General features: G+C 46.4%; 1 protein-coding gene across 1 annotated transcript in view; it reads left to right on the top strand.

Moving 5' to 3' along the window:
• Window positions 1-8,692: 8,692 nt before the first annotated feature.
• PRPF8 (pre-mRNA processing factor 8) overlaps window positions 8,693-24,387 on the top strand; it is a 30,259-nt gene continuing 14,564 nt past the window's right edge. The window contains exons 1-24 of the mRNA XM_059669174.1: window positions 8,693-8,797; window positions 9,015-9,125; window positions 9,608-9,776; window positions 11,800-11,964; window positions 12,053-12,271; window positions 12,397-12,609; window positions 12,739-12,864; window positions 12,961-13,066; window positions 14,082-14,272; window positions 14,429-14,548; window positions 14,635-14,824; window positions 14,958-15,077; window positions 15,186-15,320; window positions 15,698-15,827; window positions 16,072-16,268; window positions 16,385-16,591; window positions 16,708-16,871; window positions 17,006-17,132; window positions 17,258-17,450; window positions 17,936-18,123; window positions 18,298-18,536; window positions 18,754-18,900; window positions 19,089-19,299; window positions 19,492-19,608. Of these exons, the coding sequence (XP_059525157.1) occupies window positions 9,026-9,125; window positions 9,608-9,776; window positions 11,800-11,964; window positions 12,053-12,271; window positions 12,397-12,609; window positions 12,739-12,864; window positions 12,961-13,066; window positions 14,082-14,272; window positions 14,429-14,548; window positions 14,635-14,824; window positions 14,958-15,077; window positions 15,186-15,320; window positions 15,698-15,827; window positions 16,072-16,268; window positions 16,385-16,591; window positions 16,708-16,871; window positions 17,006-17,132; window positions 17,258-17,450; window positions 17,936-18,123; window positions 18,298-18,536; window positions 18,754-18,900; window positions 19,089-19,299; window positions 19,492-19,608 (3,774 nt within the window). The 5' untranslated portion in view covers window positions 8,693-8,797; window positions 9,015-9,025. The remainder of the gene's footprint in view (window positions 8,798-9,014; window positions 9,126-9,607; window positions 9,777-11,799; window positions 11,965-12,052; window positions 12,272-12,396; window positions 12,610-12,738; window positions 12,865-12,960; window positions 13,067-14,081; window positions 14,273-14,428; window positions 14,549-14,634; window positions 14,825-14,957; window positions 15,078-15,185; window positions 15,321-15,697; window positions 15,828-16,071; window positions 16,269-16,384; window positions 16,592-16,707; window positions 16,872-17,005; window positions 17,133-17,257; window positions 17,451-17,935; window positions 18,124-18,297; window positions 18,537-18,753; window positions 18,901-19,088; window positions 19,300-19,491; window positions 19,609-24,387) is intronic.

Below are 24,387 nucleotides of genomic sequence, written 5' to 3' on the forward strand. Positions count from 1 at the left end.
TGTAAATATCTGATATGGCCAAAACCGGTTTGGCTCAGTGGATAGAGCGTCAGCCTGCAGACTGAAAGGTCCCGGGTTCGATTCCGGTCAAGGGCGTGTACCTGGGTTGCGGGCACATCCCCAGTAGGAGATGTGCAGAAGGCGGCTGATCGATGTTTCTCTCTCATCGATGTTTCTAGCTCTCTATCTCTCTCCCTTCCTCTCTGTAAAAAATCAATAAAATATTAAAATAAATAAATAAATAAATAAATATCTGATATGCAGGATGTATTTTCATTGTTACAAATTGAGCATAATTAAAGCATAGTGATTAATCACAAAAACAATATGTAATTATATATGTGTTTTCCGATGGTCTTAGGCGACCCCTGTGAAAGGGTCGTTCGACCCCCGAAGGGGTCGTGACCCACAGGTTGAGAACCGCTGGTGTAGGGTCTTCCTAGGCCCAGGCCTTCATGGGAGAACGAGGAACAGGCAGGAGGAGCCAAGCAAAGGCTTCCTGTTGGCTACAGAGCCATGAAGTCATTTGCAAGCTCTCCTTTCTCCCCTGCCACTTCTGCTGCATTTTTTCTTTTGTCTTGACTTATTGATTTTTTTTTTTTTGGATGGAGAAAGAGAGAGAGAGAGAGAGAAAGAGAGAGAGAGAGACATCAATTTGTTGGTCTACTTACCAATGCATTCAGTGGTTGCTTCTTGTATGTGCCCTGACTAGGGATCGAACCTGACACCTTGGCATATCGAGACGACACTCTAACCAACTGGCCAGGGTTACATGGCGGCATTTTTTTTTTCTTTCTATCGCATAAACCCCCTCCCTGGGTTTAGAGCCAGAATAGCCAGGTTATGGGGAGTGTAGAGCAGATTAAGGTTGCGAGTCTACTAAACAATGGACAAGAGATAACCTGTAATCACCCACAGAAAAGATACATGAGCAAAAGCAAGAGACAGGAAGATTTTCTAAAATTCCTGCCAAGAAGCTGAGCTAAAGAAAGACAAAGGAGCCCTGGTCTGTGTGGCTCCATTGGTTGGGTGTCGTCCCGTGCACCAAAAGAAAGACAAAGGGGATGTAGAGAAAGACATACATAGATAGAGGGAAAGCCAGGAAGAAAGAGTCGCTGTATAGAAGAGACAGAGGCAAAGGGAAACGGAGTGAGGGACAGAGGGTCTTTGACAGAAATATCGAGAAAGACTGTTATAGAAGCTTGAGATAAACCAAAATCGGAGAATTGGTAAAATGCTCATAAGCAAAGAGAAAGATAAAAATAAAGAAAGGCTGACAGGAAGGAACCCCAAGGGTGGAAGGCACAGATAGTGCCTAGGCAGTGATTTAGTGAGAGTGAGTGACAAGGAGGAGCAACCAGGCTCCGGAGAGACAGGGTAACCCTGGCAGCTGAGAGATGAGCAGAGTGAGAGGAGAGAGAGGGGGAAAGAGATGAGGGGGGTTTGTCAGGGGAGCTGAGAGGCAGAAGAGCGGAAGGTGGAGGAGGCAGGCAGTGAAAAGATTTATTGACAGAAAAAGAAGGCAGGAAATATGTGGTGTTGGAGACGGGCAGAAAGACAAAGGACAAGCAGCTACAGTGCAAAACAAAGACAGACTGACAGGGACTGATAGGCAGAGACCCAGAGGAAAATGAGCAAAAGTCAGAAGCAGGGAAGTGCACTGAGACAGAAAAATAGGCGAAGAGACGTGGAGAATCACAGAGAGCACATGGGGTAGGGGGCAGGATTAAATACACACCCACAGGAGGGAACAAGGGAACGCACAAGGAGACAGAGAGAAAAATACATGATAGAGATTAAGGGGGAAATGCGAGAGGGGGGTTGTGAGCGATCCCTATCAGAGAGTCTTCCACTGAGGCTCAAAGGAGAAAAAAAAATAACAGGCTGAGGAGCAACTGTCACAGTCGGAAGCAGACATAGGCAGAAAATGAGAGCAGAGGGTGTCAATGTAATCAGACTAAAACTGGGAGGCAAAGGTAGAGAAGCTGCGGTAGAAAAACGAAGTAATGCCCTAACTGGTTTGGCTCAGTGGATAGAGCGTCGGCCTGCGGATTGAAGGGTCCCAGGTTCGATTCCGGTCAAGGGCATGTACCTTGGTTGCGGGCACATCCCCAGTTAGGGGGTGTGCAGGAGGCAGCTGATCGAGGTTTCTCTCTCATTGATGTTTGTAACTCTCTATCCCTCTCCCCTTCTCTTTGTAAAAATCAATAAAATATATTTAAAAAGAAAAACAAAGTAAAATTCTGTAGTTGTGTCTTCAAATCTCTAAACAGAGTGCCTTGATTAACAAAAACATTGCCCTTATGTTTAAAAACAGAAAACCACGAAATATGACATACTTCGGGAGTACATCATAAATTCATGCTCCACGTGAGCACCCTCCTTGGTAAGATTTGATAGTATCTTTCAAGGGTGCCCAAGAACTAGACTGTCAGGGAAACCCGGCTGTTTCTGTGGTTAACTAATAAAACCCATACAGGAAGGGTGAGATTAGCTACTGGTGGGGCTAGACATGAGTGGATACCTGAAGAATTTGGGATCACACACGCATTTCCATCGTGGCGACCCAGTGAAGCTTTAAGAAGGCAGAACTGGATTGTGATTATAATTGACTGACATCTCATCAACTAGAGTAGTTATAGTGTGGACCAGATACAGATGATGGGAATCGGAAAGGCCTGGCCAATTAGGACCCTGGAAAAGAGAAGCTAGAAAATGCAGAGGCTGACAGATGCTACATTTGGTGCAATGAGTTGGGTCATGGAAATGCTCTGTCAGACCTCGCCATGGCTCAGTAAGGTGGTCCTCAAGACGGACTCCATGCCTACCAAGCTACTTGCTGGTGAGGTATTTATTTTCTAGCAAAGGGGAGGGGGCTTTCCTGGATGGGGGAACATTGATATTTTATGGGACATTATCCTGATCATAAATTAATAAATTGTTAGGCAAATAATTGCATCAGTCTTTTGTGAGTGTGGTTACACTGAGTCACTTTTTTTTTCTTTTTTGGCTCCATTGATTTCCTGATATATAATGCAATGCTGGATTGTTGAAACTTTGCTGTGGGATGATTTCTTGGCACTAACTTTATGACCTACAAAGCTCTAATGTGTTCTAAGATCCTCTACTATCAAAAAGCAAACCTGCCTGCCCTGGCTGGTTTGGCTCAGTAGATAGAGCGTCAGCCTGCAGACTGAAGGGTCCCAGGTTCCATTCTGGTCAAGGGCACATGCCCAGGTTGCAGGCTCGATCCCCAGTAGGGGGTGTGCAGGAGGCTGCCGATCAATGATTCTCTCTCATCATTGATGTTTTTATCTCCTTCTCCTTTCCTTTCTGATATATATATTCCTTAAAAAAAAGGCAAACCCGCTCAATCAACTGAGCTGCACTGGTGGCCAGGGCTCATCCCAGTTTTTAAATGAGTAAACTAAGGTAACTTATTCATGGTTACCTAGCCAGTTAGTGACATGGCCTGAATCCAACACACACACACACACACACACACACACACACACACACACAGTGTCATATACATTTTTGATAGCTCAATTGATGCTTCTTTCTTTTCAGATTTAACCCATTGGAATTAATAATTATTCAAAGTGTATATACATTTTTTTAATATTTTTATTGATTTCAGAGATGAAGGGAGAGGGAGAGAGAGATAGAAACATCAATGATGAGAGAGAATCATTGATCACCTGCCTCCTGCACTCCCCCTACTGGGGATTGAGCCCAAAATCCAGGCATGTGCCCTGACTGAGAATGGAACGTGATCTCCTGGTTCATGGGTCAATGCTCAACCACAGAGCAACACTGGCCGGGCATGTATACATTTTTTGGGACACCAGTATATTTTTCTGTTATACCATCTGTGTCCAACATCTGCTACATTTGCCTGCCCAGCAGTGCAGAGATTTTCTTTTGAAAACCACTCCTCCCTTACCCCCCTCAATGGGCACGTGACCCAGGCCTAGCCAATCATAACACCATATCCTCTTTTCCTGAAAGAGTTTATGACATAAGCAGAGCCTATGAGCCTCAGCACCATGACTTCCAGAATCTTTGAAAGATACACATTGTGTGCTAACATTGCTAAACCAGCAGGCTGTAAGAGGTCTTCTCTGAGCACGAAGCCAACACAGTCACACACACAAAGGACTCAGAAAGACAGAGATATCTAGCATCACGTGAGTCTCTGCTCAGGCTCGGCCTGAAGCCAGAACTTGCCCTGGACCTTTCAGTTACACAAACCAAAAAACTCCTGGATTTGCTCACGTGAAAATGAGTTGAGGTTTCTTCACTTTTAACAATGAGTCTTTATTAATATGCCACCTCCAAGATAATCCAGTCTTCCAGTTCAATTTGCAGAAAACGGAAGCCTACAACAGTTGTGATATATCCAAGCACACCCAGCTAGTTTATGGCACGGCCAGAATTCGAATCTCAGTCTTTGATTTGGTGCAGGCTCCTTCTTATACACGATTTTACCTCTTTCTTGATAGAAAGGTTGAGGAGTGGAGAAACCTTCAGGTGGGAAGATAAGATCTTGCTGACAACTGAAGATCAATCAAGCCAGACGAATTGCCTCTGAAATGGTATTTATAAGTCAGGATGCTTCAGTTTGAAAGCCAGACTCCTATTCACTGAGTATTGATTTCTGCGCTTTTCAGGAATGCAGCGACAGAGGTCCATCTCAGCTTTCCCCGCAGTCATGAGCACCACTTAACTCCGTGTTGTGAGCACATTCTTTCCCTTCCTTTAACCTGATGGGAGGCAACCTTCACTTGCCACATCCTCTGTAGGAACTGAAGACAGAAGTGACTCAGGCTGAGCTAAGGATGCAAGCCATGCGGGCTTTAGGAGTAGAAGAACGGGAGTTCGATCCCGGTGCGATACGATGATCCCTGCAAAGGGCTCTCTGCCTACCTCCACCCAACCCTCCCAGAAAACAGACTTGGGTAGTAGCTGACATTCCAGGGATAGTAAGTGACTTCTTTGGGTTACACTTTGCCTCTTCACTCTGGCCTGCCTGCTCGTGCCCTTGAGAGGACTCCTTCACCTCCTTGAACGGCTCTGGTTGGCCTTGTTAAACCCGGGGGCTCAGAGACTGGCACAGTGGCTCTCTCTGCTGCAGATCCCAGGTCAGGGCACCGTTAGAGAGGGACAGTGGAGCCTGAAGAACTGGGGTGCCACAGAGTCCTGCTGCTTCTCTGGTTTAGAAAACACTGGTACTGCTCCCCTCAGCAGCTCATCCAAACATCATTTTCTCCCAGCTCCTGCCCTTCCTTCCCTAACCCCAGCTCTTCATGGAATCCATATATTTCCACCCTGGGGAGATGGAGAAGACGGGGGCGGGGAGGGTAACAGGGGGCACCTGCAGTAGCATTTCCTTGACATACAATATAATGAATCTTAAAGTCATGTTCATGTATGTACTGGAAGGCTGGAAGGAAAATTGGATTTCCATTCTCTATTGTGGGGAGTGAGTAGATAATGCCTAAAAGTAAAAAGTCAAGAAAAAAGTCAATAAATACTAATTTAAGCTTATTACTTGAAGATATGGCAATAAATGCCAAAATAATTAGTTAAAATTGGTGAAAGTGGTGTTTTTTTTTTGGCGGGGAGGTGAGGTGGTTAAGAGAAATGGTCAGAGGGAACACAGGCGGCTGTTCTTTGTTTTTTGTTGTTTTTAAAATATGTTTTTGTTGATTTCAGAGAGGAAGGGAGAGAGAGAGAGATAGAAACATCAATAATGAAAGAGAATCACTGATCAGTGCCTCCTGCACACCCCCTACTAGGGATCGAGCCCACAACCCAGGCAGGTTCCCTAACCAGGAATCAAACCCTGACCTCCTGATTCATAGGTCGACAATCAACCACTGAGCCACGCTGGGCCAGGCCTTTGTAACAAATCTGTGTGTGTGTGTGTGTGTGTGTGTGTGTGTGTGTGTGTGTGTGTGAATCTTCAAACAAGGATATTTTTTCCATTGCTTTTTAGAGAGAGTGGAAAAGGGGAGGGGGGAGAGAGAGAGAGAGAGGGAGAGAGAGAGAAACATTGATGTGAGAAAGACACATCGATTGGTTGCCTCCCACATGCCCTTGGCCAGGAATTGAACCTGAATCTGAGACCCTTCAGTGGGTAGGCCAACGCTCTAACCGCTGAGCCACACCTGTCAGAGCTGTAACAAATCTTTGTAACAAATTCTGCAAGACTATATAACTTTGTAAAAACTAAAACTAAGAACATTACAGTTGTAGCTGATTCAATCAACCTCAGATAAAAAAAATATTAGGGAAAAAATGTTATGTTGTAGCTGACATGTACTATGAAGCTAGGCCTATGATGGTTGCGTTTCTACTAATATGTACAGATTTTTTTCTTGTCATTATTCCCTGAACAATCCAGTATAGCAAGTATTTACATAGCATTTACATTGCATTAGGTATTATAAATAATCTAGAGATGATTTTAAATAAATGAAGGGATATGCATGTGTTATATGCAAATACTACATCATTTTATATAAGGGGCATGAGCCCTGGCTGGGGAGCTCAGTTCGTTAAGCATCTCGTCCCAGTATACCAAGGTTGTGGGTTCTATCCCCAGTCAATGCACATACAAGAATCAACCAATGAATGTGCAAATAAATGGTACAACAAATCAATGTTTCTCTCTCTCTAAAATAAATAACTTTTTAAAAAGTGAATGATTCAAAACAAAATAAAACAATGAGCAGACTGGTTTGACTGCAATGAATGGTCCATAATAAAGGCAGCTAATATTTTCTGTTCAGAACTGTTCTTGGTTTGGTCACTTCTCTGCTCACTTGAGCTTCATCAGATTAACTTAGACTATTTGTGATTAGTAAAGAAACCTTAAGAAAAGTTCTTGCACGGCAGGTATGGCTCAGTGGCTGAGCATTGACCTATCAACCAGGAGGTCACGGTTTGATTTCAGAGAGGAAGGAAGAGGGAGAGAGAGATAGAAACATCAATGATGAGAGAGAATCACTGATTGGCTGCCTCCTGCACTCCCCTACTGGGGATGGAGCCACAACCCAGGTATGTGCCCTTGACCAAAATCAAACCCAGGACCCTTCAGACTGCAAGCCGATGCTCTATCCACTGAGCCAAATCTCCTAGGGCTCCCTCCTCTTTCTTTTTTAAAAAAATATGTTTTATTGATTTTTTACAGAGAGGAAGGGAGAAAGAGAGAGAGTTGGAAACATCAATGAGACAGAAACATCGATCAGCTGCCTCCTGCACACCTCCCACTGGGGATGTGCCCACAACCAAGGTACATGCCCTTGACTGGAATCGAACCTGGGACCCTTCAGTCCGAAGGCCAATGCTCGATCCACTGAGCCAAACCAGTTAGGGCTCCCTCCTCTTTCTTTACCTCCTCTGTCTTTGACATCTTTAAAGAAAGATATCAAACCCTTCACATCTACCCATCTCCATCAAACCTTTGATAGTGCTCCTCTCCCTTATTTGAACTATATGAATGTCCACACCAGCCAGCACTTGCTTGGACCTTCTTTTGCATTTTTCTCAAATTATTTCACCTTTGAGTTATAAATTCCCAACTAGATTGACAGGCTGTATTGGTTACAATTTCTTTGCATCCTCCCCCAATAAACTTGGTGTGAGTTCAAACAAATTTATCTGTTAAGTCAGATTGAAAGTGGTTACCAAAGGATGTAGCAAGAATGGGAAGTGAAACAAGGATTGCGGGAGGTGGAGAGCAATTCAGGCAGAAAGACAGGGCCAGAGGGATCCAAGAAGCCTGTATAGGGGGTCCACTTTACACTCCACAGTGTAGTCATTGTAGAGAGAGAAAAGAGGAATAGAGAGGGAGGGGAAAAGGCACTCAGCAACGTTGCTCCCCATGTCCAATTATTTTTCTAGGTTTATTGATTAAACTCCTCCTTGACTTTGCAAGTGGGGTTAAATGCCCTGCCCTTCCCTCTGCCCCTGTCCTAACCGGTTTGGCTCAGTGGATAGAGCGATGGCCTGTGGACTCAAGGGTCCCAGGCTGGATTCCCGGTCAAGGGCATGTACCTTGGTTGCGGGCACATCCCCAGTAGGAAGTGTGCAGGAGGCAGCTGATTGATGTTTCTCTCTCATTGATGTTTCTAACTCTCTGTCCCTCTCCCTTCCTCTCTGTAAAAAATCAATAAAATATATTAAAAAAATAAATAAATGCCCTGCCCCCAAAACTCCCATCACACCGCATCTAAGAACCTGGTCTGCCTCCCCGCTACTCTGTGAGCTCAGTGAGGTTATTTTCCCCCCCGCTATATTCCTAATAATACATAGCGGGTACTCAATAAATGATGGCTGAATGAATGAAAGCATGCATGAACAAAGGGTTGGCTGACTGCGAGCTAGTACTGCACCTCAAGTCTACATTATGAGACTAGACACAGAATAATGTGCAGATTTTGACAAATGTATTAAAATTCCGTAAGCCTTGGATTCTCGTTGTCCCACGCCAGCGGAGGATAAGACGACGGGGTCTATTAGAGGTACCAGAGCTGTCTCAGAAAAGCGGGAGGCGGGACTTGGGCCTCTCCGACCACACCCCCTTGCGTTCAAATAACCCCGCCCACAGACCCGCCCACAGACCCGCCCCCACCAGCCAGATATACAACTCTCATTGGTGAGCTCTCTAATCCGTCTGAGCACATCGGCGCCTATTGGGTCAATTGCCGACTCTGCGTTGCGCACTTCCCGGCGCTGGGAGCGCGGCGCGGACGTAGGCTGGCCGCCATTGCGTTTCCCCCGAGCGGAGGTCGGTGTGAGGGGCTGTCGGGGGTGTCTGGCGGGCTTCCAGGGGCTGCGGGAGGCGTGGAGGGAGCGGCCGAGCGGCCGGAGGGGTTGGGCCGGGCTGCGCCCACGCTGAGCGCGGAGGGACTGCAGGCGGGGATCTTGACGCGTTCCTGCTGCGCCTCTTGTGGGCCCGGGCCCTGTTGCTCGTTAATTTTTTATTTTTTTCTGCCGCCCCCCAGATTCTCCGGGGATGGCCGGGGTCTTTCCTTACCGAGGGCCGGGCAACCCGGTGCCCGGCCCTCTCGCCCCGCTGCCGGACTACATGTCGGAGGAAAAGCTGCAGGAGAAAGGTGAGAGCGTGCGGGAGCGGTGTCTGGGCCCCGAGACGCGGGGTGGGTGTGCGCGTGCGCGCCTGCAGCGGCATTGAGCCCTTTTTCTGTTGTTGCAAGTGTCAAAGCGTTAGGTGTCAGCGCACTTACTGCCCCTCACCCCGATTGTTTCCACCGAATCAGGTCTTTAAGAGCGTCTTTTATTTTCAGACACTGGTCCAAACAATGGGGATACAATAGCGATGCAGATAGAGCTCCCTTTATAAGGGTTTATGAATTTCAGTGGAGGAGATAGACAATAAAAAACGTCAAAAAAACCTGAAACATAAATGTCAGGAAGGAATACATAAAGAAGAGCAAGGTGACAGGAGAATCAACAGGGAGTGCACCTGCTGGATGCTGGCCCCTCTTTTATACATCCTGGCCGGTCCTCACCCTAGGGCAGGAGATGGGAATGATTAGACTAAGAGTGTCCAGTCTTTTAAACTGAGGTGTCTTTGCAGCCCGAAAATGGCAGCAATTACAGGCCAAGCGCTATGCCGAAAAGCGAAAGTTTGGATTTGTGGATGCTCAGAAGGAAGACATGCCCCCAGAGCATGTCAGGAAGATCATTCGAGACCATGGAGACATGACCAACAGGAAGTTTCGCCATGACAAAAGGGTCTACTTGGGGTAAAGAACATCCTGGGGTTACTTCGCTTGGAGTTTGGCCCCTTTCCATTGTCCCTCTCCCATAAGGAGTATCCTGGAAAGCTGCTTTATCATTTGGGGCGTTAGTCTTCTAGGACAGCCCATCTTGGTGGTTATAAGAGAAAGGAGAAAACCATTAGGGTCCTGTGATGATTCCAGATCTTCCAGTATGCTTTTTTTTTTTTCCCTCTGAAGGATTTTACAATTTATTTATTGACTTTAGAGAAAGAGAAACGCTGATTTGTTGCTCCACTTACTTATGCAGTCATTGGTTGCTTCTTATACGTGCCGTGAGCGGGGATTGAACCCACAACCTTGGCTTGTCAGGATGACCCTAATCAACAGGGCTACCTGGTTAGGGCCCAGTATTCTCTTTATTGCCTTGATTTTACTTCCTTATCTGGAACTAGAGCTTTTTTTAAAAAAAAAAAAAATATATTACTTTTTTCAGAGAGGAAGGGAGAGAGATAGAGAGTTAGAAACATCGATCAGCTGCCTCCTACACACCTCCCACTGGGGATGTGCCTGCAACCAAGGTACATGCCCTTGACCGGAATTGAACCTGGGACCTTTCAGTCCGCAGGCTGATGCTCTGTCCACTGAGCCAAACCGGTTAGGGCTGGAACTAGAGCTTTTTAAAAAAAATTTTATTGATTGATTTGAGCGAGCGAGAGACAGACAGACAGACAGAAACATCAATTTTTTGTTGCACGCACTTATGTAGTCATTGGTTGATTCTTGTATGTGCCCTGACGCGGGATTGAACCTGTAACCTTGGCATATGGGGACCATGCTCTAAACATCTGAGCTACCTGACCAGGGCTGGGACTGGAGCTTTAATTTGCCCTGTTGGTGCTATGATAATATGTCCCTATCTTTGAAAGTGTTGTAGCCCAGAGCAGGACCCATTGTGCATTCTTCTGTGCTTGTAACTCCTCAGTGAACAGAATTCTCAGGTTCAGGAGTAGTTCACTCCTGAGGTATTTACACTTGTTTTTCAATGGCCCCAAGCTGGGAGAGTACAGGTACAAATACCTTAGCAAATCCCTTTCCCATGTGGACACAAAAATGTTAACCAGTTCATTATGAATACCAATTCATTAATCACTAAGACAAGATTTGTTTGTTTCAAAACTTTTTTCCCCCAAAACTGTTTCTGGAGAACTGTTCTAGGTGCTAGGGATAAGAGTAGTGAACAGGAAGTAATGGCCTTTCTGGAGCTTATAGTCTAGTGGCGTGACAGATATGAGACAAATGGTTACAATAAAGTATGCTGAGTATTTTAATATTTATGGGTAAGTTCAGAGAGAATAGAATGTGAGACAGTCTAAAGGCTGTCTTTAGAGGGATAGCTGTTGATTTAGAGCAGTGGTTCTCAACCTGTGGGTCGCGACCCCTTGGGGGTTGAACGACCCTTTCACAGGGGTCGCCTAAATACATCCTGCATATCAGATATTTACATTACGATTCATAACAGTTGCAAAATTACAGTTATGAAGTAGCAATGAAAATAATTTTATGGTTGGGGGTAACCACAACATGAGGAGCTGTATTAAAGGATCGCGGCATTAAGAAGGTTGAGAACCACTGATTTAGAGGGACTGAAACCCAGTATTGTGGGACTGAAGTTTAAGAAGAATAGCACAGCCCTAGACCACTTGGCTCAGTGGATAGAGCATCAGACTGTGGACTGAAAGGCCCCAGGTTCAATTCTGGCCAAGGGCACATGCCTGGGTTGCGGCTCGATCCCCAGTGGGGGGTGTGCAGGAGGCAGCCGATCAATGATTCTCTCTCATCATTGATGTTTCTATCTCTCTCTCTCCTCTCTTCCTCTCTGAAATCAATAAAGAAATATATTAAAAAGAATAGCATAGCTGGAGAGGGGAAAGCAGAGTTCCTGGTCATGGAGGGCTGTGTGCAATTGGAAGTTTGGACTGTAAGGTAGGATTTTCTGTGGAATGTGATACCTTGTGACTTCTAATTATTTGTCTTCCTAATGTTGCAGTGCCCTGAAGTACATGCCCCATGCAGTCCTCAAACTCCTGGAGAACATGCCTATGCCTTGGGAGCAGATTCGGGATGTGCCTGTGCTGTACCACATCACTGGAGCTATTTCCTTTGTCAATGAGATTCCCTGGGTCATTGAGCCTGTCTACATCTCCCAGTGGGGGTGAGAAGGGCTGGAATATGGGTGGTGGTGGTGGTGGTGGTTGGGAGGCAGTGGGTGGGAACCACTGTGTGACATTGTTGGCTTGCAGGTCAATGTGGATTATGATGCGGCGAGAAAAAAGAGACAGGAGGCATTTCAAGAGAATGCGTTTCCCCCCTTTTGATGATGAGGAGCCGCCTTTGGACTATGCTGACAACATCCTAGATGTTGAGCCACTGGAGGCCATTCAGCTAGAACTGGACCCTGAGGAGGATGCACCTGTGTTGGACTGGTTCTATGACCACCAGCCATTGAGGGACAGCAGGAAGTAAGTGTGGTTGGAGTTACCACTCCTGTTAGAATTTTGGAAATCCAAGAATCCTGGGAGAGCAGTCGGCATTGTGGCTTGGTTAGCTGGTATACCCACCAGACATGAGTCTCTTTTCTTCCTAGGTATGTGAATGGCTCCACTTACCAGCGCTGGCAGTTCACACTGCCCATGATGTCCACTCTCTACCGCCTGGCCAATCAGCTCCTGACAGACTTGGTAGATGACAACTACTTCTATCTGTTTGATCTGAAGGCCTTCTTTACCTCCAAGGCACTCAATATGGCCATTCCTGGAGGCCCCAAATTTGAACCTCTTGTTCGAGATATCAACCTACAGTAAGTTGGAGTAGGAATTTTAGGCATCTTGGGTTGAATAAACTCTAATCTCGAATCTCGATCCTTAAGAGTCCATTATAGCTTCCAAACTGTCCAACTAGTCTGATCATCTTTGATTTTGTACCCTAGGGATGAAGACTGGAATGAATTCAATGATATTAATAAGATCATCATCCGGCAGCCTATCCGCACGGAATACAAGATTGCTTTCCCTTACTTGTACAACAACCTTCCACACCATGTCCACCTCACCTGGTAAGAGAGTTGGAGCACAGGTGGGGGAAAGGAGTAGGCTGGCATTTAGGTTGGGCCAGGGCAGGAAAACCTTGGCTAACTCTTCTTTCTTTTTAGGTACCACACTCCTAATGTTGTGTTCATCAAAACTGAGGATCCTGATTTGCCAGCTTTCTACTTTGATCCTTTGATCAACCCAATTTCCCATAGGCACTCAGTCAAGGTGAGGGGCGGGGACATGTGACTTCAGCTCTTCCAAGTGAAATTTTCTGACTGTGGCTGAGGTGTTACTTGATAAAAATTCATCAGAGGGAGTTGTGTTTTCCATCCTATTAAGTGGTTGGTCTTGAGCTAAAAGCTAATTTGAGAGTTCGGCATTTGGCTCTAAGTTATTGGTATAATTTTGGTCTCTGTGATTATCCATCTGGGCTTTATCATCCTCTGGGACTCTATAGTTCATTCTGGTCTTTTCCACTGTGTTCTTTTTTCCCTTAAGTCCTTTTATTGAGATATAATTCATATACTATGCAATTCACCCATTTAAAGTCTACAGTTCACCTATTTAAGGTGTACAGTATTCGCCCATTTAAGTGTACAATTATGTGGTTTTTAGTTTATTCACAGTTGCACCCCTATCAACTCAGGCAGTTTTTTTTATAACATTTCCATTACCCCCAAAAGAAACCTTGCACCCATCCACCAGCAGTCACTCTCCATTTCCAGCGAATGTTCCGTGCCTACGCTACTATTAATCTACTTTATGTCTCTATATTTGCCTATTTTGGATATTTTATATAAATAGAATTATACAATAAGTATAATTTTTTTTAACAATATGTAGTCTTCTGTGACTGGCTCTTACATATACAGTGTTTTTTATGTTTATCTATGTTCCATCATGTTCTAACACGAACAGATCTGCTTCTTCAAGCCTAGTTTTTGGAGCTTGAGCAGGAGTTGATAGCAGTGTTTACTTCTTATGGTATCAGGCTCCTGTGGGAGGCCTTTGTTGGTGAGCCAGTTGGGTTGTGACTAGTGATGGTTGCTTTCCTGGTTGGCCCTGGCTTGTTCTCTGCTCTCTTGGCCTCCTTTGCCCTGGCCCTTTAGGGTTTCTCTTGTCAGGCAGCCCAGTTTCCATGGCAGATGTAGCCACTCTGCTTGGCCCCAGAGAGTTTCCCTTCCTTCCCAGGCCTCTGCTCAGTTCAGCAAGAACTGAACCCTTGGGGTTATTCTTTCAGAGCCAGGAACCATTACCAGATGATGATGAGGAGTTTGAGCTCCCAGACTTCGTGGAGCCCTTCCTGAAGGACACCCCTCTCTACACGGACAATACAGCCAATGGCATTGCCCTGCTCTGGGCCCCCCGGCCCTTCAACCTACGCTCCGGTCGCACCCGCCGGGCCCTGGACATCCCCCTTGTCAAGAACTGGTAAGGCTTCTACCTGGGAGGAGGATGGTGGATGTATAGGAGGAAAACGCCAACGGGGGTGGGGGTGGGGGTGGGGGTGGGGTGGGAGCATGCAGCCTTTATCTGAGTGGCTGGAAAGAGAGTTGGGCCAGTCTTACCTGATGGGTGTTTTCCCAGGTATCGGGAGCATTGTCCTGCTGGGCAGCCTGTGAAAGTGAGGGTCTCTTATCAGAAGCTGCTTAAGTACTACGTACTTAATGCCCTGAAGCACCGGCCCCCAAAAGCCCAGAAGAAGAGGTAAGGTGCCCGAGGGCCCCGCTCAGACTTCTTTTGTTCCAAAGATGATCAGCAAGCTAACACTCTCTTCATTATTCCCACTCCAGGTATCTGTTCCGCTCCTTCAAAGCCACCAAATTCTTTCAGTCCACGAAGCTGGACTGGGTGGAGGTGGGGCTGCAGGTTTGCCGCCAGGGCTACAACATGCTCAACCTTCTCATTCACCGGAAAAACCTTAACTATCTGCACCTGGATTACAACTTCAACCTCAAGCCTGTCAAGACGCTCACCACCAAGGTGTCTGCATTGGACCTTAAGGGTCTCCTGAGCTTGAGGGATGGACTGGTTTGCTCTGGCCCCCAAAGGAGGCATACATCCAGTCGGGACCATTGCTGATTAATGTTTTTTCTGTTCTTGGCATCTTCTCCAGGAAAGAAAAAAATCTCGTTTTGGGAATGCTTTCCATCTGTGTCGAGAAGTTCTGCGTTTAACTAAGTTGGTGGTAGACAGTCATGTGCAGTATCGATTAGGCAATGTGGATGCCTTCCAGGTAAGGCTGAGTATCTCCAAACCCTACCCAGGTGAGGAGCTGGGTGAAGCCTGGGCTGGTTGTGGAGCTGGCTGTAGCTTAAAGCCTGATGGGGCATTTGTGTTGCAGCTGGCAGATGGATTGCAGTATATCTTTGCCCATGTGGGGCAGCTGACGGGCATGTACCGGTACAAATACAAGCTGATGCGGCAGATTCGCATGTGCAAGGACCTGAAGCATCTCATTTATTACCGCTTCAACACGGTGGGTCCCTGCCCATACACTCTCTCTCAGACCCATTTTAATTTTTATATCTAGTCAGGGTGCTTTCCAGGGACCTATTTGGAGAAAAGCTCTGTGTCATTACTGCCCTCACCTTGTGAATCTCAACAGTCCCCCACCCCTTACCATACCCTCCTCAAGTCCACCTTTAGGTCTAAATAGGAAATTTCAGTTACTGGTTTCTGCCTTAAAGTTTTCTCATTTACCTCATTGTAGCTGTTGAGGTCCCAGAGTATTTCCTCCCCCACACCCCTCCCCCCTTCACTGTCATACTTGTGTTTCTCCTATCCCATCTCTGCCCAATTTTCTGTTGTCATTAAATTAATTGCTAACTTCTCTTCTTCTGCTTGGGATCATAGGGCCCTGTAGGGAAGGGCCCTGGCTGTGGCTTCTGGGCTGCTGGCTGGCGGGTCTGGCTGTTTTTCATGCGTGGCATCACCCCTCTGCTGGAGCGATGGCTGGGCAACCTCCTGGCCCGGCAGTTTGAAGGTGAGTGGTTTTCTCTTTGTCCAGCTTCTCCCATGATCTCCTCACGGTTAGGTCCTATGTGTTCCTGTTCTGCCCCCTGCCCTTGTTTGAGACTGACTCCCTTCCTCCTGCATCGCCTCTAAGTCCCACTCTCTAATGAGTCTGACCTAGTATTCTGTTTATTTTGTTGTAACCATGGTTAGTGAGGGGGGCATGAAGGTAAAGACTCATTAAAAGCAATGACTCTTAATCACTTCATTTCTAGGCCGACACTCAAAGGGGGTGGCGAAGACTGTAACAAAGCAGCGAGTGGAGTCACATTTTGACCTTGAGCTTCGGGCAGCTGTGATGCATGACATTCTAGACATGATGCCTGAGGGGATTAAACAGAACAAAGCCCGGACAATTCTGCAGCACCTCAGTGAGGCCTGGCGCTGCTGGAAGGCCAACATTCCCTGGAAGGTGGGTATCTCCACACCTGTGAGCAGACAAGGACATCTTTCCTGGGGTTGGGAGAACCGCTCTCGGGGGGCTGTGTGGCTCCCATCACTTTCTCATTGTGCCTTTTGCACTTTCAGGTCCCTGGACTGCCAACGCCCATAGAGAATATGATCCTTCGATACGTGAAGGCCAAGGCTGACTGGTGGACCAACACTGCCCACTACAACCGAGAACGGATCCGTCGTGGGGCCACTGTGGACAAGACTGTTTGCAAAAAGAACCTGGGCCGTCTCACCCGGCTCTACTTGAAGGCAGAACAGGAGCGGCAGCACAACTACCTGAAGGTTGGGCAGAGTAGGCTGGGCTGGATGTGGGGGTGGCCAGGGGGAGTGGGTTGCAGAGTTGGGCCCATGCCTTGTGCGACTCCAGTGGGAGGCTAATCATTATGTGTACCTTGCAGGATGGGCCTTACATCACAGCAGAGGAGGCGGTGGCAGTGTATACCACCACTGTGCACTGGTTGGAAAGCCGTAGGTTCTCACCCATCCCATTCCCTCCACTCTCCTATAAACATGACACCAAGTTGCTCATCTTGGCCTTAGAGCGGCTCAAGGAAGCTTACAGGTGAGGAGTGGAGTAGACAGGCTCCCACCAGAATGTCATTATCATAGTCCAAAGGAAGGTTTAGCCTCAGTCTTTTCTGGGTTTGGTTTCCTCTTGGTTTTCTCATTCACTTTCCTGTTGCCTTGCCTTGTCAGTGTGAAGTCTCGGTTAAACCAGTCTCAGAGGGAGGAGCTAGGGCTGATCGAGCAAGCCTACGACAACCCCCATGAGGCATTGTCCCGCATCAAGCGTCACCTCCTCACACAGAGAGCCTTTAAAGAAGTGAGTGAATATTCCCCCCCCCCCCCCGTTTTATTTTGGCTCTGCTATTCATTCATGGCACTCAGGGTGGCAGAATGCCTCAGGTGATTGGTGGATTGGTGTGAGCCAGCTTCCCTGTCCCACAGGTGGGCATTGAGTTCATGGATCTCTATAGCCACCTGGTGCCAGTGTATGATGTGGAACCACTGGAGAAGATAACTGATGCCTACCTGGACCAGTACCTGTGGTATGAAGCTGACAAGCGCCGCCTCTTCCCACCCTGGATCAAGCCTGCTGACACAGAACCGCCTCCTCTGCTTGTGTATAAGTGGTGCCAAGGTAAACTTTCTTGGGATCACCCCTGAGGAAGGGAGGTGAATTGAGTTTTACATCAGAATTCGTATTCAGGCCCTGGCCAGTGTGGCTCAGTTGGTTGAGTGTAGTCCCATGCACTGCAAGGTCACCTGTTTGACTCCTGGTCAGGGCACATTACCCAGGTTGCAGGTTCAATCCCTGGTACGGAGGCAACTGATTGATGTTTCTCTCTCACAATGTTTCTCTCCCTCTTCCTCTCCTCTTTTCTCTCCCTAAAAATCAATAAAAACATTTTTGAAAAAAAAGAAAAAGGTTCTCATTCGGGCAGCATAATTCATTTACTCTCTTGCTGCATGGTACCAAGGAAATACGTGCTGATGTTAAACTGAACAAAGCAGTCCTAGCAATCTGGATGAATGAGCAGCGTTAGTGCGAATGTGATAGCTACTGGAGGCACTAGTCCTGAAAGGGAATTTCTGACCTGGAGACCTGTCTTGTTTACTCCTCAGGCATCAATAACCTGCAGGATGTGTGGGAGACAAGCGAGGGTGAGTGCAATGTCATGCTGGAGTCCCGCTTTGAGAAGATGTATGAGAAGATCGACTTGACCCTACTTAATCGGCTGCTGCGGCTCATTGTCGACCACAACATAGCTGACTACATGACAGCCAAGAACAACGTTGTCATCAACTACAAGGTGTGTCGTAGGGGCAGGGTAACAAGGAATTTTGTTGGTGGGGTGAGGGTCTGGCCCACTGAGTTAGGTTCTATTAAGGATTAAGGAGAGGGCAAAAGAGGGTGGGCCCTAGAGCAGCCTGGGACATGGCCATGGGTTGAGAGTTGTTAAAGAGTTGTAAGTTTTTCTTTCTAGGACATGAACCACACGAATTCATATGGGATCATCCGAGGCCTGCAGTTCGCTTCATTCATTGTGCAGTACTATGGCCTGGTGATGGATTTGCTTGTGTTGGGATTACACCGGGCCAGTGAGATGGCTGGGCCCCCTCAGATGCCAAATGACTTTCTCAGTTTCCAGGACATAGCCACGGAGGCTGCCCACCCAATCCGTCTCTTCTGCAGATACATTGATCGCATCCATATTTTCTTCAGGTGAGCGCTTGCCTGGATTCTTATCCTTGCAGGGCACTGAGACATATACCTAGCCTCTGGAAGTGGCTCTTGTACTTCAGTTGACTTGCTGCTGAGTTGGGGCTTCAAAATGGAATGAAGTACTGTGGGTAGGGTAGGGGTTTGGGGTTTATCCAGCTGTAGGTCTCCTGAGGTCCTAGTGTATTGGGGCCTCAGCAATGCACTCTGCCTGGTGTAGGTTTACAGCAGATGAGGCTCGAGACCTGATCCAGCGTTACCTGACAGAGCACCCTGACCCCAACAATGAAAACATCGTTGGCTATAATAACAAGAAGTGCTGGCCCCGAGATGCCCGCATGCGCCTCATGAAACATGATGTCAACTTGTGAGTCTGAGTGGGGCTGTGGGAGCTGGGAGAACATCAGCCTGAGGGATTCAGAGACAATTAGATGGGATTCATGAGGTTGTGTCCTGGGTGGGAGGAGTGTATTCTGTTGGGTTATCGTCAGTCTGACCTTTGAAGGGAAGTTTCTTCCCAGGAGACTGATGTGACCATATGTTTTCTGTGGGCAGGGGTCGGGCAGTGTTCTGGGACATCAAGAACCGTCTGCCACGGTCAGTGACGACAGTTCAGTGGGAGAACAGCTTCGTGTCCGTGTACAGTAAGGACAACCCCAACCTGCTGTTCAACATGTGTGGCTTTGAGTGCCGCATTCTGCCAAAGTGCCGCACCAGCTATGAGGAGTTCACCCACAAGGATGGGGTCTGGAACCTACAGAATGAGGTACAACCTGGGAAGGGGGCTAGACAGAGCATTGCCACCCCTGTACCTTCGGGGGGCATGGGGGTGAGGAATACCAACACAACGCCATCCGTCAGCTGAGCCTCGCTGGGTGGCAGGGCATTGTGGGGGTCAGAGTTGGTCCTTGCTCCTGTGGCAGTACCAGAGACAATTAACCTTGACCTTGTGGTTTAGGTTACTAAGGAGCGGACAGCCCAGTGTTTCCTGCGTGTGGATGATGAGTCAATGCAGCGCTTCCACAATCGTGTGCGTCAAATTCTGATGGCTTCCGGCTCCACCACTTTCACCAAGGTATCGCAGACAGCCCCACTCGGTTGTGTCCTCTGTCCATCTCACTTCCCTTTCACCTCTTCCCCTGCTTTGCTCTCCTTTCTTCCCAGTATCGCCCACTGTACCGTCTCTGTGCTTTAGGTATAGATAGCAGATTAGAGTGTCAAATCAACTTAGTTAGTTTCTGAGAATTCCCTGCAGGACTTCTGCAGTCTACTCTCTAGTTGTGATGGCTCTAAATTAAGGCAAGAGTTGAAGTTGGATTTTTAAATTTGAAAAAAATCACTGTTTTTGCATTTTTCCAAGGGCTAGTGATCCAACTCATATAACTCATCTTTTAAACAGTAACATAGTGTGCATATTGAAAAGCAAGCATTATTAGCTATCTCAGTGTCTGTTTTCCCCTTCAGTTGCTTCTGAAGGCAGCTGGACTTGTAGACTGTGTGTACAAGTTTTTGCATGGTTCAACAGGTCATCTTGCCCTTTCCTTCCACTGTCTTTCCTCGCCTTGTAATGGTGTGCATGAATGTCCTGGCTGATGCTCGCAAGAGCATCAATAATGCCAAAAAGAGGGAAACACCAAGTTCTTAATTAGGCTGTGCTCCAAAGTCATTGTCCAGTTCCTAACTGTGTTGATGAGGCAAGGTTACACTGGTGGATTTGAGAGCCCTGATGATCACAGTTGGGAAAATTATGAACTGCACAGGCAGATGAAACAGGTGTAGTGTGGTCAGCCCCAGATTTGATATGCAACTCAGAGATCTAAAAATGCCAAAATAATCTGAATCCACCCTGTCAGTTTGGTTTCATTGTACTGACAACTTCAGCTGGTATCATGAGCCACAAAGAAGCAACACAAAGGATGCCCTGGCAGGTATGGCATAGTTGGTTGGGCGTTGTCCCATGCACTGAAAGGTTGCCGGTTCGACTCCCTGTCAGGGCAATGTGTCCAGGTTTTAGGCTTGATCCTTCAGTAGGAGGTGTGCAGCAGGCAGCCAATCTATGTTTTGCTCCCACAATGATGCTTTTCTCTTTCTTTCTCTCCCTCTCTCAAAATCAGAAATCTTAAAAAAAAACAAAAGATAGAAAGTCCTGGGATTCCTTTTTTAGGAATATAATACATACATAGAAATAAAGTATTTCAGTGGATTTTTAAAAAATATATATTTTACTGATTTTTTACAGAGAGGAAGGGAGAGGGATAGAGAGTTAGAAACATTGATGAGAGAGAAACATTGATCAGCTGCCTCCTGCACACCTCCTACTGGGGATGTGCCCACAATCAACGTATATGCCCTTGACAGGAATCGAATATGGGACCCTTCAGTCCACAGGCCGGCGCTCTATCCACTGAGCCAAACTTGTTAGGGCTCTCAATGGATTTTTTTTTTTAATATATTTTATTGATTTTTTACAGAGAGGAAGGGAGAGGGATAGAGAGAAACATCAATGAGACAGAAACATTGATCAGCTGCCTCCTGCACACCCCCTACTGGGGATGTGCCCACAACCAAGGTACATGCCCTTGACCGGAATCGAACCTGGGACCCTTCAGTCCGCAGTCAATGGATTTAAAAAATATATATATTTTATTGATTTTTTTTTACTGAGAGGAAGGGAGAGGATTAGAGCGTTAGAAACATCGATGAGAGAGAAACATCGATCAGCTGCCTCCTGCACACTGGGTATGTGCCCACAACCAAGGTACATGCCCTTGGCCGGAATCGAACCTGAGACCCTTGAGTCCGCAGGCCGATGCTCTGTCCACTGAGCCAAACCGGTTAGGGCTCTCAATGGATTTTTAAAAAGGCACTTCATGCCCTGGCTGGTTTGGCTCAGTGGATAGAGCATCAGCTTGCGGACCAAAGGGTCCTAGGTTCGATTCCAGTCAGGGTCATGTACCTTGGTTGCGGGCACATCCCCAGTGGGGGGTGTGCAGGAGGCAGCTGATCGATGTTTCTAACTCTCTATCCCTCTCCCTTCCTCTCTGTAAGAAATCAATAAAATATATTTAAAAAAAAAAAAGGCACTTCATCCTGATTTCCCTTAGAATAATAAGTGTTAGCTGTAGCAATTTTCTTTTATTCTGACCTTCATATCCCTTTAAATATGCAGCACACATAAAGAATGCCTTAAATTTTTTAGTGATGCTTCTCTTGAGGATACATTTTATCTTATTCCTTACCTAAAGTTCCTCATGATAGATTTTTTTGGAGACTGGTGCTAGGAAAAAGTTTGTCCTTTAGGCTGGTTATTCCCTCTAAGGGTCAGATAACTGGAATTACGTAGCTCATTCATTCATTGGTGCTTGTTGATAACTACTGCACTCAAGGTATTATGTGCGTACTATATGTAAGATAGCATCTGTGCCTTAATTGAGCTCACTTACCTAGTTGGAGAGACAACACAGATGCATAGTCAGGAAAAGAGCTATTGTATTGGAATCTGTGAGAACACTCAGTTAAGGACTCGCCTTCTCTGGGAGAAGGAGAGAAAAGGCTTCCTGGAAAAAAATAACATGATGAAGTGGTGAGAGGGCATTCCTTCAGCCAGAAGTATGGAGAGGTAACTAGCAGGTATATGTGGGACTGTAAAAAGTTGAGAATTTACTGGAATAAAATCGTGGAGTTGGGACTGTTAGCAGATGGAGGCTGGGTAGATAAGCAAGAGCCAGATCATGGAGAGGATTACGCCTCATTAAGAGTTCTGTAAGGGTCTTACCCATGGGCGTGACTGTCTCAGATTTCTGTTAGGTGGTTCACTCTTGCAGCTGTGGGAAGATGGGTTTAGACTAGAGGAATAGGATGTGATCAGTTTGGGGAGTACTGCCAGAGTCCAGATAAAAATGGTGAAAGTAGAAGTAAGGATAGGGGAACAGATTTGATAAGTAGTTAGCAGGTATGATCAGGTGAGTTTCATTTTGATGGGATGCCAGAGGGAAAGAAAGAAGTCAAAATAATAGTCAGTTTTTGGCATGGGTGACTAGGTGGATATTGATGTCACTAATTGGAAGTCTACGGGAAGAAGAACAGGTTTAGGGGGGGAACAAGTGAATATAGTTTAGGATGTAAAAAGTTTGAAGTTCTTGAGAATATCTAGGTGGAGATATTTATATATTTCTTTAATAGATATTAAAGAATATTTATATATTTCTTTAATAGATATTAAAGAATATATATATATTTCTTTAATTCCATGATAAATATACACATGTGTGTATTTCCCCCCCTCACTGGTGCCTCTTAAATTGATGGTCTCTTAGATTTGATGAAAAATACTGTGAGTTTGAAGCTTCAGGGAGAGAAATGAGGTGAGAAAGTAAGAGCAGTCAGGGGTAACTTACAAGTTTCTATAGAATGTCCAAGAGGAGGTATTTTACAATCTGAAGCCTGAAGATGTCTGGGTTGAAGATGTAGCTTTAGGAATCTGTCAGCATAAAAAAGATGGTTTAAAGCTCAAGAGTGAGCAAGATTATCCAGGGAAAATATAAGGAGTGAGGAGAGCCGAGGGACGAGTTGGGAAGGCTTGGGAACACGGAGCAGCAGTGTGGCCAGACGGAGAGAGTGCTGGGTCACGGGAGCCAAGGCTGTGGGGAGTGGGTGGCCAGTTAACACTGGCAGTTGCTTAAGAGTCTTTCACTTAGATAAGGTCTGAGACGTATCCATTGGATTTGGCGGTCTGGACGTCATTGGTGACCTTAGCAAGAGCTGTTTCAGAAATAAGTAGGGATAGAAGCCAGATTGCAGTGGGTGAGGCTTTATGGGAAGTGAGGGGTGGAGACAGCAAGGACTGTAGATTCGCCAGAGCTGGAGGAAGGACATTAGATGCCACCTAGAGGAAGATATAGGTCAAGGCAGGTATTTTTAAATGGGAGTGACTTGGGTATGTTTTCATTGAGCCAATAGAGGTTCAGAGTGCAGTAGAAGTGTGATAAGTGATGGAGCAGTGTTCTAGAGAAATTGTGTAGGGATGGTGGAAAAGGCAGGCAGAGGGAAAAGATCCTCTGAACCTAATAGGAAAGAGGTCTGGATAGATGTGATTGTAGATAAGTTAAGTGGGTAGTTACTACAGTCTTGAATTTTTCAGCTTTGCCTGGGCTGGAGTAAGGGACACAGGGTTTCAGGCTTTAAAGCACAGTGTTGGGGGTATGATGGGATGTTGAAGAAACTACACTGTACGTGGGTTTCAAGAAAATGAAGGAAACTGACTTCTTCCCAGGAGCACTCAGCTACTCAGTGATGGGATGGAGAATGTGGATAGATTTTGGTGATTTAGGATTGGGCTTTGCTGGAGGACTGTGGTGGAGTGGTAAGGGACTGGCTACAGGGGAATTAAGGGTGCTGACCCCTTTTAGCCTCCTGGATTATGGGAGGGGAGAAAAGAAAGAGACCAGAAGAGGCCAGTGGCCTTAGGGGGGAAAAATACAGGGACCAAGGGAATAGATGTGTGAGAGGTAAGAGCCTGAGTAATGGAGGTGTCAGCGGTTAGAGAGGAGTGTACTATAGTGGTTGGAAGTGGAACAATTTGTTGTTAGACTTATTTATGATTCTTGTTAGTATGTGCCTTGACCAGGGAAGGAACCCACAATCTTGGCATGTCGGGACAATGCTTTAATCAGTTGAGCTACCTGGCCAGGGCTCTGATTTGTTAAGGTAAAATGTTAGATGATCAATTTTAGACCTTTTTTAAAAAAATATTTTTATTGATTACAGAGAGGAAGGGAGAGGGAGAAAGAGATATAAACATCAATGATGAGAGAGAATCATTGATCGGCTGCCTCCTGCACTCCTCCTAGTGGGG

This window comes from Myotis daubentonii, chromosome 16, assembly GCF_963259705.1.
Source record: "Myotis daubentonii chromosome 16, mMyoDau2.1, whole genome shotgun sequence".
NCBI classification, from domain to species: domain Eukaryota; kingdom Metazoa; phylum Chordata; class Mammalia; order Chiroptera; family Vespertilionidae; genus Myotis; species Myotis daubentonii.